Below are 16,981 nucleotides of genomic sequence, written 5' to 3'. Positions count from 1 at the left end.
ATGCCTGTCACTTAGAATAGTGTCGGGCAAATTAGGAGAGCTTTATCTCTTCCTGTCTAATTCTTATATTTACTTACTATATTAGTTAAGCCCTCTTAATCAAATGTTGAGTAAATCAGTAATGGGGGCATGCTTTTCTTGGTTTTTATTTAATTTTTTTAAGTACTTAAATCTCAAGATTAAGTGTGATTTTCTGTAGCTTTTTGATAAATGCCCTCTGTCAAATTCAAGAAGATTCCATTTGTTAAGAGTTTCTGTTACGAATGACTTGAATTTGTCAATACTTTTTCTGTACTTGCTATAGTTATTTTCTTTCAGTTTTGAGTATAGTAGGTTACAATAGTAGAAATTCCTGATATTTTTCTGGAATAAGTACTACACGATCACCATGTATTATTTTATGTTTATATGTTTTCAATTCATATGTTTATATGAATTCAACTTGCTAATATATACAACAAAATTCTCTCATCTTAAGTATATAGTTTGATGAATTTTGGTAATTTTATACAGTCAGGTAACCACCATAATTAAACTACAGAACATTTTCATTGCTTCAGAAAGTTCCATAGTATATCTTTATAGTCAGTCCCCATCTCTAATTTTGTCACTATTATTTTGCCTTTTCTATAGTTTCACATAAATGGAACAGTATAACATAGTCTTTTTTCTTTCTTTAAGCATGATGTTTCTGAGATTCATCTGTGTTGTTACATGTGTTATTAGTGTATTTCTTTTTATTGATGAGTAAGTAGTATTCCACAAAATAGTAACTTGCTTATCCATTCACCAGTTGCTGGGCATATAAGTAACATCAGTTTTTAACCCATTGTGAATAACACTGCTATGAATATGAACATTCGTTTACAAGTCTTTGTATAGACATATTTTCATTCATATGAGGTTTTTTTTTAAAGATTTTGTTTATTTTTAGAAAGGGGAAGGGCGGGAGAAAGAGAGGGAAACATCAAGATGTGGTTGCCTCTCATGCACCCCCTACTAGGGGCCTGGCCTGCAACCCAAGCATGTGCCCTAGACTGGGAATCGAACCGGCAACCCTTTGGTTCACAGGCTGGTGCTCAATCCACTGAGCCACACCAGCCAGGGCCATATTAGGTAGATATTTACAAGAAAAATTTCTAGGCTATATGAGAAGTGTATGTTGAACTTTATGAGATACTGTCATACTGTTTTCCAAAGTAGCTGTACCATTTTGCATTTCCAACAGCAGTAAAAGAAACTTGAAGCTATTTCATCTCATCATCACTTAGAAATGTCAGCCTTTTAAATTTTAGCCATTCATGTGTTTGTTTTGTTTTATCTCCCTGTGACTTTTACTTTGCATTTCTTTATTAATGATTTTGAGCATCATTTCATGTGCTTATTGGCCATAGTCTTTTCTCATTTCTTTTATTGGGTTAATTGTCTTCTATTTGAATTATAAGAGCTCTTTACATATTGCAATATGACCCCTTTGTCAGATGTATGTGTTAGCTCCCAGTCTGTGGCTTGCCTTTTCTTTGTTCTTTAACTGCCTTATAAAGAGCAAAAGTTTTTAATTTTATAGTTGTGCTTTTTGTAATGTTTAAGAAGTTTCTGCCTAACCCAATGTCACAAGTATTTTCTGCTATGTTTTCTTCTATATTTTTAATAATTGGACCCCTTATTTAGGTCTATGATCCATTTCAAGTTAATGTTTATATATCATATAAAGTGTCAAGATTATTCCCCCGCCCCCACATAGATATTTTGTTGATCCAGCACCATTTGTTGAGAAGACTATCCTTTCACTATTGAATTACCTCGGTACTTTTGTGGAAAAGAGTTTACCATGTAAATATGGGTAATTTCTTTTTTTTTTATTTTTTGGTAAAATTTTATTTATTTTTAGAGAGAGGTGCAGGGAGAGAGGGGAAAGAGAAGGAGAGAAACATGAGCTTGTGGCTGCCTCTCATATGCCCCTTATCGGAGACCTGGCCCGCAACCCAGGCATGCTCCCTGACTGGGAATGGAACCTACGAACCTTTGCTTCACAATCTAGCACTCAATCCACTGAGCCACACCAGCCAGGGCTCTTTTTTTTTTAATTAATTTATTTACTTTTAGAGAGGAGAAGGGAGGGCAGAAGAGAGGGAGAGAAACATCAATCCATTGCCTCTTGTATGTGCCCTGATGGGACTGAACCGGCAGCCTGGGCATGTGCACTGACCAGGAATCAAATCAAACAGACGACCTTTCACTTTGTGGGATAACACCCAACCAACGGAGCCACATTGGTCAAGGCAGTAGCAGCATTATTTTTAACATTTTGCTTTTTTCCTCTCTGCTTTTAAAATAAGCAAATTGCATACATTGATGGATCATTTGAGCTTTAATTATTTTTTACTTTAGTCAAATCTTTATAGAAGTTTCCAAATTAATTACTTTAGTATTTAACATGCAGCCAGACATATCTCTACGAATGTTCTTTGAAGCTGTTCTAACAAAGAATTGATCATGCCTCAATTCATATTAAGGAATTGCTGAGCAGAGACAAGTTTCAGGAATTAAATGAGATTAGTTGTCTGCTTTCTTAAATAGAGTAACTTAGAATATGCTTTATACCCTAACAGACTCCTGCATCTGGGCTGTCACTGGATCCAATTTGGCATAGCTAACATTTCTAGTTTGAAGGAAAACCAGTGACTTAACAAACATAGCTTTATTGCTGCTCTGACTGGTTATTAATCATAGCCTCCACATATTCAACTTAGTATTTCCTTCAGAACCAGACCTAATTGAATTTTCCACTTGTGAGAAGCATTAAAATGCTAATTGCAGAATTCTTTTGTATTCTTCTTGCAGGCACCAGAATATTTAACAAGGCAAGCAGACATGGTAGGTGTTAAATATATACAAATTGGATTTTGAAAATGGCTATGTGACTATCATTTGAAATGCTGAAGGTCTTTTATTTTAGTGCTGTTTTTTATTAACCCATATTCGATTACTTGTCTTCCAATTTGTTGAAGCAATAGGTCCTACAGCATTTGCTACAATAACATCTGTAAAAGTGGATGGCCATAAAAGCCCCAGGACCACATTCATCTGAAGGGCACTCGTGTTGAGGGCAGTTGATTTTGCCATTCTCATCCACTTTGCAGCATTCAGGACAGCCAGCTTAACCTTCTTCTATGCTTCTTCATGGCGGTGGTGCAAGACTTCTTTTCGTAGCACCACCACGAAGTCTCAACACATGGTAAAGGATGGACTCCTTTTGAATGGTGTAGCTAGACAAAGTACGTCTATCTTCCAGCTTGCCAACAAAGATCAGTCTTTGCTGATCAGGAGGAATTCCTTCCTTATCCTGGATCTGGGCCTTTACATTTTCTACTGTATCCAAGGGTGCAATCTCGAGAGTGATGGTCTTCCCTGTCAAGGGTTTTCACAAAAATCTACATCATGGTGGTGGTTCCACTGCAGATGGTGGATCAGAAAAACTGAAATGCTGAAGGTTTTGTTATTTGTTTTAAGGTGATAGGAAAGTAAAACAATTATCGAATGTTGTTAAAGAAACCTATCAGAAGAGCATCCTAAAAGATCAGTTCACTGGAATTCCCTTACCTTTGCCCTGAAGTTTCTACTGCACTACTTGTAAAATGCATTGTGGGTTAAAGAGAGATTTCCTCCATAACATTTTTACAGCTGTCCCACTTTTTATAAGACATTCAAAAAGTATAATAATAATATCCTACTTTATTTTACTTTCCAAGTCTAGAATACATGGAGATAATAACTACTAAACAGTGTGCTGCTCCAACCTATCTACATGGAATGCTGTCAGGTTTGAGAGGTGCCTAGAACAGGAGAGGGCACTTAAACAGGTCCAGGTTGTGGTCCAAGCAGCAGAACCCACAATTTTAGTGGTGTCAGTGGTGGGAAAAGGCACCATGTGGAGTTTATAGGGGACCCCAATAGGAGAAACAACATAGACCCCTGGAGCAAGGCTATGCCATCTGCATCAGAGAGCTATACACCATTCAGTAAACAGCCCCTGGCTTGCTACAAGGTTGTGGTGGAGATAGAGCACCTGACTATAAGACATCAGGTGAACATGTGGCCAGACCTTCCCATTACATTTTGAGTTCTATCAGATCCACCAAATTATAAGGATCAAAAGCAACCCATCAAAAGATAGTGGTTGGTACATCTGGGACTGGACATAAATAGAAAACAGCCTAAGACTGGATAATCAGAACTCCTAAAGCTCCTTACTGCTATTGCTTCGATGTTTCTCAGCTGAAACTTATAGCCACATGTGGGGGTAGAGGGGACAAAGAAGACTTCCTTAAGACCAACTGGCGGAGGAGGAAAAGGGCCATGTTTGGCTTATGGTGGGGCTGACTTGGCAATTGGCTGCTGCTTATTGGCTGCACTATTACCATTCAAGGGTGTCCTTGAAAGACTCAAAAGTCCTCCCAATGGACAGTGCTGCCGGCCATCTGTTTTGTGTGGGAAGAGAAGTGGCCCAAGGTAAGACTATACATACACATTTGTGGACATCAGTGAATGGCTACGCTGACTAGTCAGAGGCCAGGAAAGAGTAAGATTGGAAATTTGGGGATAAGGAACCTTATAGAAAAGGTATATAAATGGATCTATGGGAGTAGGCACAAAATGTAAAGATCTTAGTATCACATGTTAATGCCCACCAGGAAATATCCCCCACAGAAGAGGCACTGGTAGAGTGATTTAGCCAGAGCAGCCAGGTAGCAGAGAAACAGGCTATGGGCCCAGCATGAGTTTCCACTCACCAAGGCTGATCTGATTACACTGAGCCCCAGTGTGGCACCATCTCTTAAGGAGACCAACCATTCACTTTTTTAGCAAGTTGATTACATTGGACCCTTCCACCCTGGAAAAGGCAGTTCATCTTGACTGAATACATACTTCAAGTATGGGTTTTCCTTTCCCGCCCACAAAGTCTCTTGTTTTGGGCTTACAAAATTTGATCCACCAACATGGGATCTCACATTATGACTCTTGACTAAGAGTCCCACTTTATAGCAAAGCAGTAGACACAATATTATGGGATCTACTGATTGAGGAGTCCAGGTGCTGGTTAAAAATATATGATTTTTCAGGCCTGGCCATAAGCGATTACAAAGGCATTACTTGGCAGGCCTCGCAGGGAAAAGCTGCCCTCCCCACACCAGAGTTGGTACACCGCCAATGCACTGCAATCGCTGACAAGAGGGGAAGTTAAGGACTCAGACTCCTTTGGCTGTATTCATACATTTGCATTCATTCATTCGTAGGTCTCGTTATCTGAGGCTTTAAGCAGAAATCTTTAAGTACCTCTGCTGAGACCTACTTATTGAAGAGAGGAGTGGGAAACAAACTTGAAGATCCTTTTTCCCACTTCAACTTAGTATCCAGTACTCATCCACTCTTAGCCATTCCCTCACCTCAGAATCCATAACACTGCCAGAGCCTTTTGTTCAAGGTTTCCTCAACAGCCACATCCACCACTGTCACTCCATGAAGGGAAGTGGAACAGAGGAGTCTTTCCCTGGTTTTAGCCGCTTGCATATCCATTTCAGTAAATGATTAAGGACTTAACTCTTTCATTTTGGGCTTGTTGCTTTAATGAGCTACTTGGCCAGTTGATAACAGCTCCTTCCAAACTCAGCTGAGCTCCTGACACTGATCTTATTACATAGGGTCACCCAGAAGTTTCAAGCCTTATATGGAGGGAACTTTTCAAGGATCAACTAAAATGCCAGTGCAAGGAGGGGATATGACCTAACCAGGACATGGTATATACCTTAAATCAACAACCACTGTAAGATGCATGGTGTCCATTAGGTAGAATACAAGGGTCCGGGATACAAAAGGTGGACAGAGTGGCCCTGCTTGCCATCTATTCCAGTGATCCACTTGGGAAATTTGTGCTCCCTTCCCTATAGCTTGAGACTCTGGATCGGGAGATCCTGATTCCCAGAAAGTTTACACTTCTACTGGAGACACAATAGAACACCATAAACTTGAAACTATAGCTGCTGCTCTGCCATTTTATTGTCCTCACGACAGAATCAGGAGACAAGGAAGAGTCACGATATTGACAGGTTTAATTGATCTGATCAGCAGAAGGGAGGGCAGCTGTTACACAGTGGGGGTGGGGGAAAATATTTGACACCAGATAATCCAGTTGGTTTTCTTTTCATACAACCACTCACCAATTTTAGCTATGGCCTGAGAAAGGTATGGTCACTAAAGGCTCAGGCCCCTCAGGAATAAAGGTCTGTGTTTCCTCACCAGGTAAGCCACCTAAACCAGCAAAGGTGCTGGCTGAGAGGAGAACCTAGGATGGGCGGAAGAGGAGGGAATCATAATGAATATGTGTTGTAGACTCAAGATCAGCTCGAGCAGCAAGGGCTGTAATTAATCCTAACCTTCCTCTTACAAGTTTCCCTACAAAAAGAGCCAACTAGGATCCAGAAGATGCTATACCCAGATGCAGTGGAGTTACTATACAAAGCAAGTGGATTTGAAAGGTGCGAAGGTGAGCTGTGGTGGATGCTGTGATGTGCCACCCAGATACCCTATTCAGGACGTCATTCCCCACCAGCTGCTGGGAGTGTTGGCTGTACGAAGGCTCATAGCCATATCCCCATCTGGGAATTGCTTTTGACCAAAATAAGCTGCTTCACCTAAAGGTGCACTTTTTCCCCAAGGGTAGCCTGCATCCAATGACTCCTTGATGCAGGAATCAAGGCCCAGTCCCTATGCCTTTATTTGAGATACCTTTGTGAGATCATTTGAACTCCTGAGCTCCCTGTAGGATTTGGCTTAAGTCTTCTATGCAACCACACTGCAGCTCAACTTCTCCCTCTATCCAGTCATGCAAAAGAAACCATTAACAAAATAAAAAGGGAACTCACTGAATGGGAGAACATACTTGCTAATAATACATCTGATAAGGGGTTATTTCCAAAATATAAAGAACTTAAACAACTCAACACCAGGAACACAAACAACCCAATTAAAAAATGGGCAAAGGGCCTAAAAAGGTACTTCTCGAAAGAGGTACAGATTGGCCAATAGACACATAAAAAAATGCTCAGCATAACTAATCATCAGAGAAATGCAAATTAAAAGCACAGTGAGTTATCATCTCCTACCTGTGGGAATATCTTATCATCAATAAATCAACAAACAAGAAGTGCTGGTGAGGATGTGGAGAAACGGGAACCCTTTTGCACTGTTGATGGGAATGCAGATTGGTGCAGCCACTGTGAAAAGCAGTATGGAATTTCCTCAGAAAACTAAAAATGGATCTGCCTTTTGACCCAGCAATCCCACTTCTGGGGATATATCAAAAGAAACCTGAAACACTAATTCGAAAGAATATATGCACTCCTGTGTTCATTGCAGCATTATGCACAACTGCCAAGATCTGGAAACAGCCCAAGTGCCCATGAGTAGATGAGTGGATAAAAAAGCTGTGTACATTTACACAATAGAATACTACTCGGCTGTTAAAAAAAAAAAAAAAAGGAAACTTTACCTTTTGCAATAGCATGGATAGACCTGGAGCGTATCATGCTAAGTGAAATAACTGTCAGAGAAAGACAAATACCATATGACCTCACTTCTATGTGGAATCTAATGAATAAAATTAAACTGACAAACAAAATAGAAACAGAGGCATGGATAAATGGAACAGACTGACAGCTGGGGAGTTGGGAGACGGGATGAAAAAATGTGAAAGGATTAACCAGAAAACATGTATACATAACACAGGCACAGACCACAGTGTGGTGATAGCCAGAGGGAAAGGGGGTGGGAGGAAAGGGTAGTAGAAAGAAGGGGGAAATGGAGATGGAAAGAGACTTTGAGGGGAAGGGCACGGGATGCAGCGTGCAAATGTTTTATTTTGTTGTACACTTGAAAACTGTATGGTTTTGTGAACCAATGTCACCCAAATTCCATTTTAAAAAGATGCCAAAATACACGAGTTAAAATGATAATACAATCATAAAAAAAAATTAATTGAAAAAAATCAACAGTGTTAAATATTCCACTGATTTTCCCGGGTCAACAGTACCAGAACAACTATGCCAACTCCACCCTCCCCCATCCCCGGTAATGTTTATACTTCAGAGTTGGCTCTTTTACACAGTTCTGCCGGCTGGTTTACAGTTTTTTTCCTCCAATTAGACGGTTCAAGCAGGAGGTCAAAATCTTACTTATTTTTCTCTTCCTAGACCCTTAGCCTTCTGTACATTTAACGCAAGTGGAATGACTTGAAGAACATTTGAAAACACACCCAAAGACCCGACCTTGTTCCAGAAGCCAAAAGCCTCAGGACCGACCAAACTGCGCAGTCGCAAAGGCAAAAGCTGGTTTTTCTCTGGGTCTTTGCATTTGGCGCGAAATCCCCGCTCCGTGGGCGGGGCGAATGAGAAGCGGCGCTCACTGGGCAGGCTTGGCGCGAAATCCCCTATCTCTAGCGCCAGGATTGGTTCCGGCTGCCCCAGAAGACGAGGAGGCGGGGCTGAGGAGGCTGCGGCGGCGCGCGCAAATCGGTGGCGTCCGGGTAAAGCGACTCGTGGTGATTGAGGGTGACAGTGGTGGCTCTTCAGCGCTAGGCAGCGATGGACCTGGCGGCGACAGCGGAACCAGGCGCCGGTAGCCAGCACCTAGAAGTCCGCGATGAGGTAGCAGAGAAGTGCCAAAAGCTCTTTCTGGACTTCTTGGAGGAGTAAGTCGCGGGCTGCCCTTCCTCGCGGAACTTCCCGAGCCGCCCCTCCCCACTTCCGGAGCCGGGGGAGCGTGGGCCCGCGCGTTTTCGGGAACCGAGGGGTCGCGCGTCTTTTTGGACGGCCGGCGCCCCACTTGAGGCTTAACCAGGCCGCGGCAAGGCGCCTGGGATGGGATGGGCTGGTTTCCAAGATTAAAATCCACTGCGAGCCCTTCCGTAAACTCTTATTGTGACCAGTGTCCCAAGCTACGAGCTTTATCCCCGTCGTTTATCTTCACAACCTGATTACAGGTGCAGAAACTGAGGCTCGGGGAGGGTAGGTAACTTGTCCTGCTAGACCACATGTTGGCAGGTTCGAGCAGGAGGCCGAACTGACATTGGAATCCTGGCAGAGGCCTGATGGGACCAGACAGCCAGGACCTTGATGTTGGGGGGCACCGAGGGCCCTGGCAACCCTAGGAATCTGGAGATGAAAGTACTAGAGTGGATTGTGCGGCTTCACAGATGCTGGGGTGAGCCCTGCCCTGCTTAAAAGTAGCTGAAAAGGCGCCCTCCATCACTTCCTTTGGTTCCAACCTCCACCCCCCACACACGCACTTTGTTTTTTCTTCAGTTGCCTTCTGAGCTCCTGGCCTCTCTTAACCCACCCCCCACCCCACTGCCCCGGCTTTCCACCACTGCCACCAATTACTGTTCTTATAGATGGTGCGGATACTCACTTTTAGAGGATGGACTCTGCTGCCTCCAGGGTGAAGTGTAAACACTTTGGAATGTCCTATGAAATTCTTTCTTTGTTGTTAGCAGTAAAATACACATAGCATAAAATTGACTACTTTAACCTTTTGTAAGCATAGAGTCTAGTGACATTCTCCTTGTTATTCGTGCAACCATCATCACCATCTCCAGAACTCTTCCCATAGTCAAACTCTGCACCCATGAAACAATAACTCCCCTTTCCCCCCACCCTCAATACTTGGCAACCTCCATTCTTCTTTCTGCCTATAAATCTGACTACCTCATATACTTGGAATCATACAGCATTTGTCCTTTTGTGACCAGCTTACTTCACTTAGCAGAACGTCTTCAAGGTTCATCCATGTTATAGCATGTGCCAGAATTTCCTGTTTAAAGCTGAATAATATTCCATTGCATGTATATACCACATTTTGTGTGTTCATTCATCTGTCCATGGACACGTGGGTTGTTTATACACTTACACATTTGTGAATAATTCTGCCGTCTCATGAAATTCCGATGTACTTAAAAAAACATAATTTTATTTATATTTCTCTACCTTTGGCAATGACTCATACCTCCTTCGTGAAACCATAAACCTTTCAGACAGCACCAGTCCTTTCTTTATGTTCCCAGGTCACCATTTTCCATTATAGATGGTAATAGAACTTCTTGTCTCTTTTCCTGCCCACCACTTCATCTTCAGTGTAAATCCCATCCTTGCCACCACACCATAGTACAAAGGTCCTCAATTAATGTTTCATTTCAACAAACAATATAATCACCTTTACAACCTTGCAGTTACCATACACCTGGATGCTGAGGAGGATAATAATGTATTTCACGGTGGGGGGGTGGGGGATGTTACTCTCTTTCAAAATACAATCACACCTCAGTTCTCAAGCAGTGCAGTTCTGGACCAAGTCGTTCACAGAAAAAGTGTCACGGTGTCTTAACAAAACTTATGGTCTCAATTTTCTACTTGACAGCCCTTTCATGCTGATACCTCTATGATCAGTCACCCGTCTCTCAGGTAACAAAAGAGATTTGGTTTTTGAACAAATTACTACTTGAAAAGTTTTCCAGAACGAATTAAGCTTGAGAACTGAGGTTCCACTATACCAACTTTGATTTGCAACTGCATATGGAAAATGTCCAAGTTCTTCACAGCTCCTCTTTTCGGTTTCTTCCACAACAGCCTGTTATCCACACTTCTCCCATACCTCTTCACTGCCTCATACTCGCAGGCACCTGTAGCTGGTCTATCTAACCGCTTGTTTTTCTTTCAGTTGATAAGTCTCAAGGCTGAATTCCAGTGTTTTTATATGTATGGAGCCTTTCTAGATGTTAGGTTGAATTAGTTAGTAGTCTACCCTATCACTGTTTTGTACTTTCTCCTTCCCCCTCCTTTTAAAAAATTTTATTGTGGAAGAAACACGAGATGTACCCTCTTAACAAATGTTTAACTGTACAGTAGCTTATTGTTGAATGTAGGTACAATACAGTGTTATTAGAACTTACTCATTTTGCTTGGCTGAAACTTTACACCTAGGTTAGCATTTTCCCCTTCCTTCAGCCCCTGGCAACCACCATTCCACTTTTTTTATTATGAATTTGACTATTTTAGATACCTCATAAGTAGAATCATGCAATATTTGTCTTTCTGTGGTTGCCTTGTTTCACTTAGAGTAAATGTCCTCCAGGTTCATCCACACTGACACATATTGCAGAATTTACTTTTTTAAGGCTGGGTAGCGTTTCATTGTATGTGTATACTACATTTTCTTGAATCATTTTTGTTGGACACTTAAGTTACCTTCTCTCTAGTAGGGGTGTCTCCTATGAGAGTGTCAACCCTAGGGCAGGAACAACACTGTCACTTTATCTGCAGCTTCTTCTGACATAGAGCTTTGCAGATAGATGTTCAGTTAATATCTAATAGAGTTAGAACATGCTGTATTTAAAGGAGGAATTGATTTTGCTTCAAAACTAATTTTCATATGTTAAAAAACAAAAAGCAAATGTATTTGTATGATACTCCTTTTGGGGGAAAACACCAGCTTTATTTTCTGTGTATACATATATATATACACACATATATATACATATATATATACACACATATATATACATATATATATACATATATATATGTATATATATATATTTTTTTTTTTGGTTCTTAAACCAACAACTAATCTGTCAGTTTTCCCTACAGAAATTGAGTCTTTGGATTTTGACCTGAGTTTCTTGATCTAACAATTCCCAATTTTAGTGATATATAACAATAATAAAATAATAGTTAGCATTGTTGATTAGAAAATATTAAATGAAAAATTCAGGTTAAAATCTGAACACCCAGTGTTTCTATGTTCTGGGCTCTGCATAAAACATTTCACGAGATAAAGTGATGCCCTGATTTGTTTTGTTCCGTTTTCTTATAATTTTTTTAAAGGTGAGGGGCAGATTTAGAGAGGGTAAGTAACTTGCCCCAAGTTACACAACTACTAAAATAGGTTTGTCTGACTTCAAGCTGATGATCTTTAACCAATACACCTAATTATCAGGCGGATTTTTCTTTTTACTGCCTAATTATTCGATTTAATCTGACTTACATATATCTGCAGATTCCAGAACAGTGATGGAGAAACTAAGTACTTGCAGTTAGCAGAAGAGCTAATTCGTCCTGAGAGAAATACATTGGTTGTGAGTTTTGTGGACCTGGAGCAGTTTAACCAGCAACTTTCCACCACAATTCAAGAGGAGTTCTATAGGTATGGTATATTAGTCATCTTTACTCTAAATAAGCATGGAGCCTGGGAGGCCAGCTCTTTTTGGACTGGGAGTATTCATTTGTGAGGCAGAAGGACAGCTGTCACAGAGGCCCTTTGATACAGCCAGTGGTCATTTTAGTATTTCTCTGAACCAATTTAGGCCTTTTTGGAGCCGAATATTTTTCACATGTAAATACTGAATACCTTTGCTTTCTATATAGTTTGCCTAAGCTTTAAGAGAACCACTTACTTTGTGTCAGGCATTCAGTGATATTGATGTCATTCATTTCATTTCCCACTGCCACTCATGCCATGGGTGTTTTGAAAAAGTATGTGGATCTTCTTAATCAGGGATACCTTTTCAGCAGTGACATTGTTCTTTTAATTTTTTTTTCTGACTATAAAAGTGAATGTTGTAGAAAATTTAGAAAATAGAGAAAAGTAGGGAAAGTAAAATCATCTGTACATTTGTAATCCCACCACCCACAGATAACCATCATCCACAGGTCTGTGGCAACAAAGTTCTAAGAGCTTTGTAGGTCTCCAAGTGCAGTTTCCTGAGGATCTCCTGACAGATTCTGATGTATTTCTGTGCATCTGTAATTATTGGCATCATTACAGATAGAGCATCCTGCCCTTTTCACTTAACAGTATAACATTTTTCCATGTCATATAAAATCCCTTGAAAATATTTTAATAGCTGATTGGTATTTGGGGGGCAGAAATTAGTCATTTAATAATTTAGGCGTAAATTTTATTTTTAATTGCTATATAAAGCAAGAAGCATTTTCTTACACAAGTCTTTGTATTTGGATTAAATAAATGTTGCAATCTGTATAAATAAAGTAAGGTTAAAATAAACATTGTGGACAGTTTTGAAAGAAACAGAGACCCAGGAATGAGGAAACACAGTCCTGTTCCTTTACTTGGTGGATTGGGAAATGGAGGACTTGTCTTCCATGTTTCTAGTCATATTTGACCATCAAGAAAGGTTGGAAAGATAAGCAGCAGGATTTATTGTGAAAGCATGCAGCAGTAAAAGTTACACTGACAAGTAAGAGGGAAGTAGAAAATCAGGGCTGGTGGTGGAAAAATGTATCTCCATACCTCCTGCACAGGCCATGGAGCAGTTCTGTCTCATGAAAGTAGCTAATTTTTCAGAGGACTTCAGATTCCACTGCTTAGACCAAGATGCAGCAGCTATTGGGGACTTTTATCCAGGGGACATGTGCCACTTCATTCTAATCAGTCAAATGGGACATTCTGCCATTTTCTGATGTACACACATTCCTCCCCTGACCTCATCCATTTCTTATCAGTGAAGCCTAGAAAAATATACTTAGCCTTGATACCAAATGAAAGGCTGCCTTGCTAGATTGTAACACCACCCCTCACTGCCCCAGATTGTTCAACTGGAGTCTTGGACAGAGAAGTGGCCTGTGTTGTGGTTGCTAACTGATTAGTTAAAGAGAATGGATAGTCGGACACAGCATTTTATCTTTGGCGGTGGTGCTGCCTTAGATCTACTTGTGATAGGAAAGGGGAGGATTAAAAGAGTCTCCTAAACCTGGACCAGGTAACACAAGTATCCTGCATAGTTAAATTCTAAGGCTTGGTTGTAACCAGATGAAATAAGTTAGTCTCAGCTGTTGGCAAGGATGAAGGGGGAAGGAGAACTTGTTAATAAGCCTCTTAAAACTATCAGTTGATCTTTTTGTTTGTTTGCTTTTCAGAGTTTATCCTTACCTATGTCGGGCCTTAAAAACCTTCGTCAAAGACCGTAAAGAGATTCCTCTTGCCAAGGATTTTTATGTTGCATTCCAAGACCTACCTACCAGACACAAGTAAGAAACCCTTCTTTGAAAGAAAAGGAGTTTACCAAATAGTATAGGCGTTATGTAATTGTCAGGCAACTCAGGAGGTTGTAGTCTTATATTTGAAAAGTTATGCCCAGTTATCCAGAAAGTTTTAATTTTGAAGAAATACATTTTTCTAGTGAGATGGGGTGGGAAGTAAGTTAAGTGAAGTAGTTTCTGAGTGTTGTCATATTTTAGGGTACCTGTTAGGGGACATTTGGGGAAAAATTAACCAAATGAGAAAATTTGAAAACTGAGAACAGTCACAGAAATTCATGAATTGGTAGGCATTTTGGCAGAATTTTTTTGTTGTTTTTTAAAAAATCTTTATTGTATTTTTTCTCCATTACCATATAGCTCTCATATACCCCCCTCCCCCCAGCAATCACCACACTGTTGTCCATGTCCATGAGTCCTTTTTTCCTTTTTGCTCAATCCCTCCACCCCCACTAGCTGTCATCCTGCTGTCCATGTATGAGTCTGTCCCCATTTTCCTTATTAGTTCAGTTGATTAGATTACACATATGAGTGAAATCATTTATCTGTCTTTATCTGACTAGCTTATTTAATTTAGCATAATGTTCTCCAGGTCCATCCATACTGTCACAAAGAATAAAATTTTCTTTTTAAGGCCAAATAGTATTCCATTGTGTAAATATCCTATAGTTGTTTTATCCACTCATCTAGTGATGGTCACTTGGGCTTCTTCCATATCTTGGCAATTGTAAATGACACTGCAATGAACATAGGGGTGCTTATGTTATTTTGAATTAGTGTTTTGTGTTCCTTTGGGTATATTCCCAGAAGTGGGATAGCTAGATAGATTGAAAGGCGGATCCATTTTTAATTTTTTGAGGTATCTCCATACTGCTTTCAACAGTGACCACATCAATTTGCATTCCCCTTTCTCCACACCCTCATCAACACTTGTTGTTTGTTGACTTATTGATGACAGACATTCTGACAGGTGGGAGATGATATCTCACTGGTTTCATTTGCATTTCTCTGATGATTCATGACATTGAGCATCTTTTCATATGTCTATTGGCCATTTGTATGTCCTCTTTAGATAAGTGTCTTTTCAGGTCCCTTGCTTGTTTTTTAATTGGGTTGTTTGGTTTTTGGGTGTTGAACTTTTTAAGTTCTTTATAAATTTTGGATATTAACCCCTTAACAGATGTGTTCATGAATATGTTCTCTCGTTCTCTGTGTTGTCTTTTTATTTTGTTGATGACTTCCTTTGCTGTGCAAAAACTTTTTAGTTCGATGTAATCCCATTTGTTTATTTTTCTTTTGTTTCCTGGGGAGATATATACGATAAAATCCTGCTACGAGCAACGTCCGAGATTTTGCTGCCTGTTTTCTTCTGTGATTTTTATGGTCTGAGGTCTTAACATTGAAGTCTTTAATCTATTTTTTAATTTATTCTTGTATGTGGTATAAGGTGATGGTCTAGTTTCATTTTTCTGAACATATCTGTCCAATTTTCCCAACACCATTTATTGAATAAACTCTTTAGCCCATTGTATGCACTTGCTTCCTCTGTCAAATATTGACTATAAAGGTGTGGGTTTATTTCTGGGCTCTCTATTCTGTTCCACTAATCTGTGTGTCTGTTTTTATGCCAATTCCATGCTGTTTTGATTACTGTGGCCTTATAGTATAGTTTGATATTTGGTAGTGTGATTCCTCCAACTTTGTTCTTCTTTCTCAGGATTGCTATTGCTGTGCATGGCCTTCTGTGGTTCCATATAAATTTTTGAAATATTGTTCTAGTTATGTGAAATACATCATTGGAATCTTGATAGGAATTACATTGAATCTTTAGATCGCTTTGGGTCGTATGGACATTTTAATGATGTTAATTCTTCCTATTCATGGATAACGGTATGTTTTTCCACTTATTTGTACCTTCTTCAGTTTCTTTCTTCACTGTCTTCATTTTCCAAGTACAGGTCTTTTACGTCCTTGCTTAGGTTTATTCCTAGGTATTTTGTTCTTTTTGTAGCGATTGTGAATGGGATTGTTTTCTTAATTTCTTTGCTAGTTTGTTATTGGCATATAAAAATGCAACTGATTTCTGGATATTAATTTTGTATCCTGATACTTTGCTGAATTCATTTGTCAGTTCTAGTAGTTTCTTGGTGAAATATTTGGGGTTCTCTGTGTATAGTATCATGTCATCTGCAAATAGTTTTACTGCTTCCTTTCCAATTTGGATGCCTTTTATTCTTCTTGTCTGGCTGCTGTGGCTAGGACTTCCAGTACTGTGTTGAATAAGAGGTGAAAGCAGACATCCCTGTCTTGTTCCCAATCTTAAGGGAAACGCTTGTAGTTTTTGTCCATTGAATATGATGCTGGCGGTGGATTTGTGGCCTTTATTATGTCTAGATATGTTCCCTTTAGTCCCACTTTGCTGAGAGTTGTTATCATATATGAGTCCTGGATTTTACCAAATTCTTTTTCTGCATGTATTGATATGATCATGTGGTTTTTATCCTTCGTTTTGTTTATGTGGTGAATTACATTTATTGATTTGTGAATGTTGTACCAACCTTGCATACCCAGATAAATCCCACTTGATCGTGGTGTATGATCTTTTTGATGCACTGTTGTATTAGGTTTGCTGGTATTTTGTTGAGGATTTTAGCATCTATGTTCATCAAGGATATTGGCCTATCATTTTCTTTCTTTGTAGTGTCTTTATCTGGTTTTGGAATTAGGATAATCCTGGCCTCATAAAATAAGTTTGGGAGCCTTCCCTCCTCTTGAATTTTATGGAATGGTTTGAGAAGAAGAGGTGTTCTTCTCAGAATGTTTGGTACAATTTCCCTGTGAAGCCATCTGGACCAGGCTTGCTTTAGTTGGGA

General features: G+C 39.9%; 2 protein-coding genes across 2 annotated transcripts in view; one reads left to right on the top strand and one right to left on the bottom strand.

The window, feature by feature from the left end:
* Positions 1-2,986: 2,986 nt before the first annotated feature.
* Positions 2,987-3,424, bottom strand: LOC112313064 (ubiquitin-ribosomal protein eS31 fusion protein-like; the record flags this gene model as incomplete). The annotated part of the gene is given in 1 exon segment (XM_071220775.1): positions 2,987-3,424. A coding segment is annotated over 1 exon segment (438 nt), but the record flags the coding sequence as incomplete, so codon positions are not given.
* Positions 3,425-8,539: 5,115 nt separating this feature from the next.
* Positions 8,540-16,981, top strand: part of MCM6 (minichromosome maintenance complex component 6) — a 46,701-nt gene continuing 38,259 nt past the window's right edge. The window contains exons 1-3 of the mRNA XM_024569668.3: positions 8,540-8,746; positions 12,109-12,255; positions 13,989-14,099. Of these exons, the coding sequence (XP_024425436.1) occupies positions 8,640-8,746; positions 12,109-12,255; positions 13,989-14,099 (365 nt within the window). The 5' untranslated portion in view covers positions 8,540-8,639. The remainder of the gene's footprint in view (positions 8,747-12,108; positions 12,256-13,988; positions 14,100-16,981) is intronic.

Source organism: Desmodus rotundus, chromosome 2 (assembly GCF_022682495.2).
Source record: "Desmodus rotundus isolate HL8 chromosome 2, HLdesRot8A.1, whole genome shotgun sequence".
In the NCBI taxonomy this organism is placed as follows: domain Eukaryota; kingdom Metazoa; phylum Chordata; class Mammalia; order Chiroptera; family Phyllostomidae; genus Desmodus; species Desmodus rotundus.
Note: the sequence above shows the minus strand (reverse complement) of the source record. Positions and strands in the feature narration are given on the sequence as shown.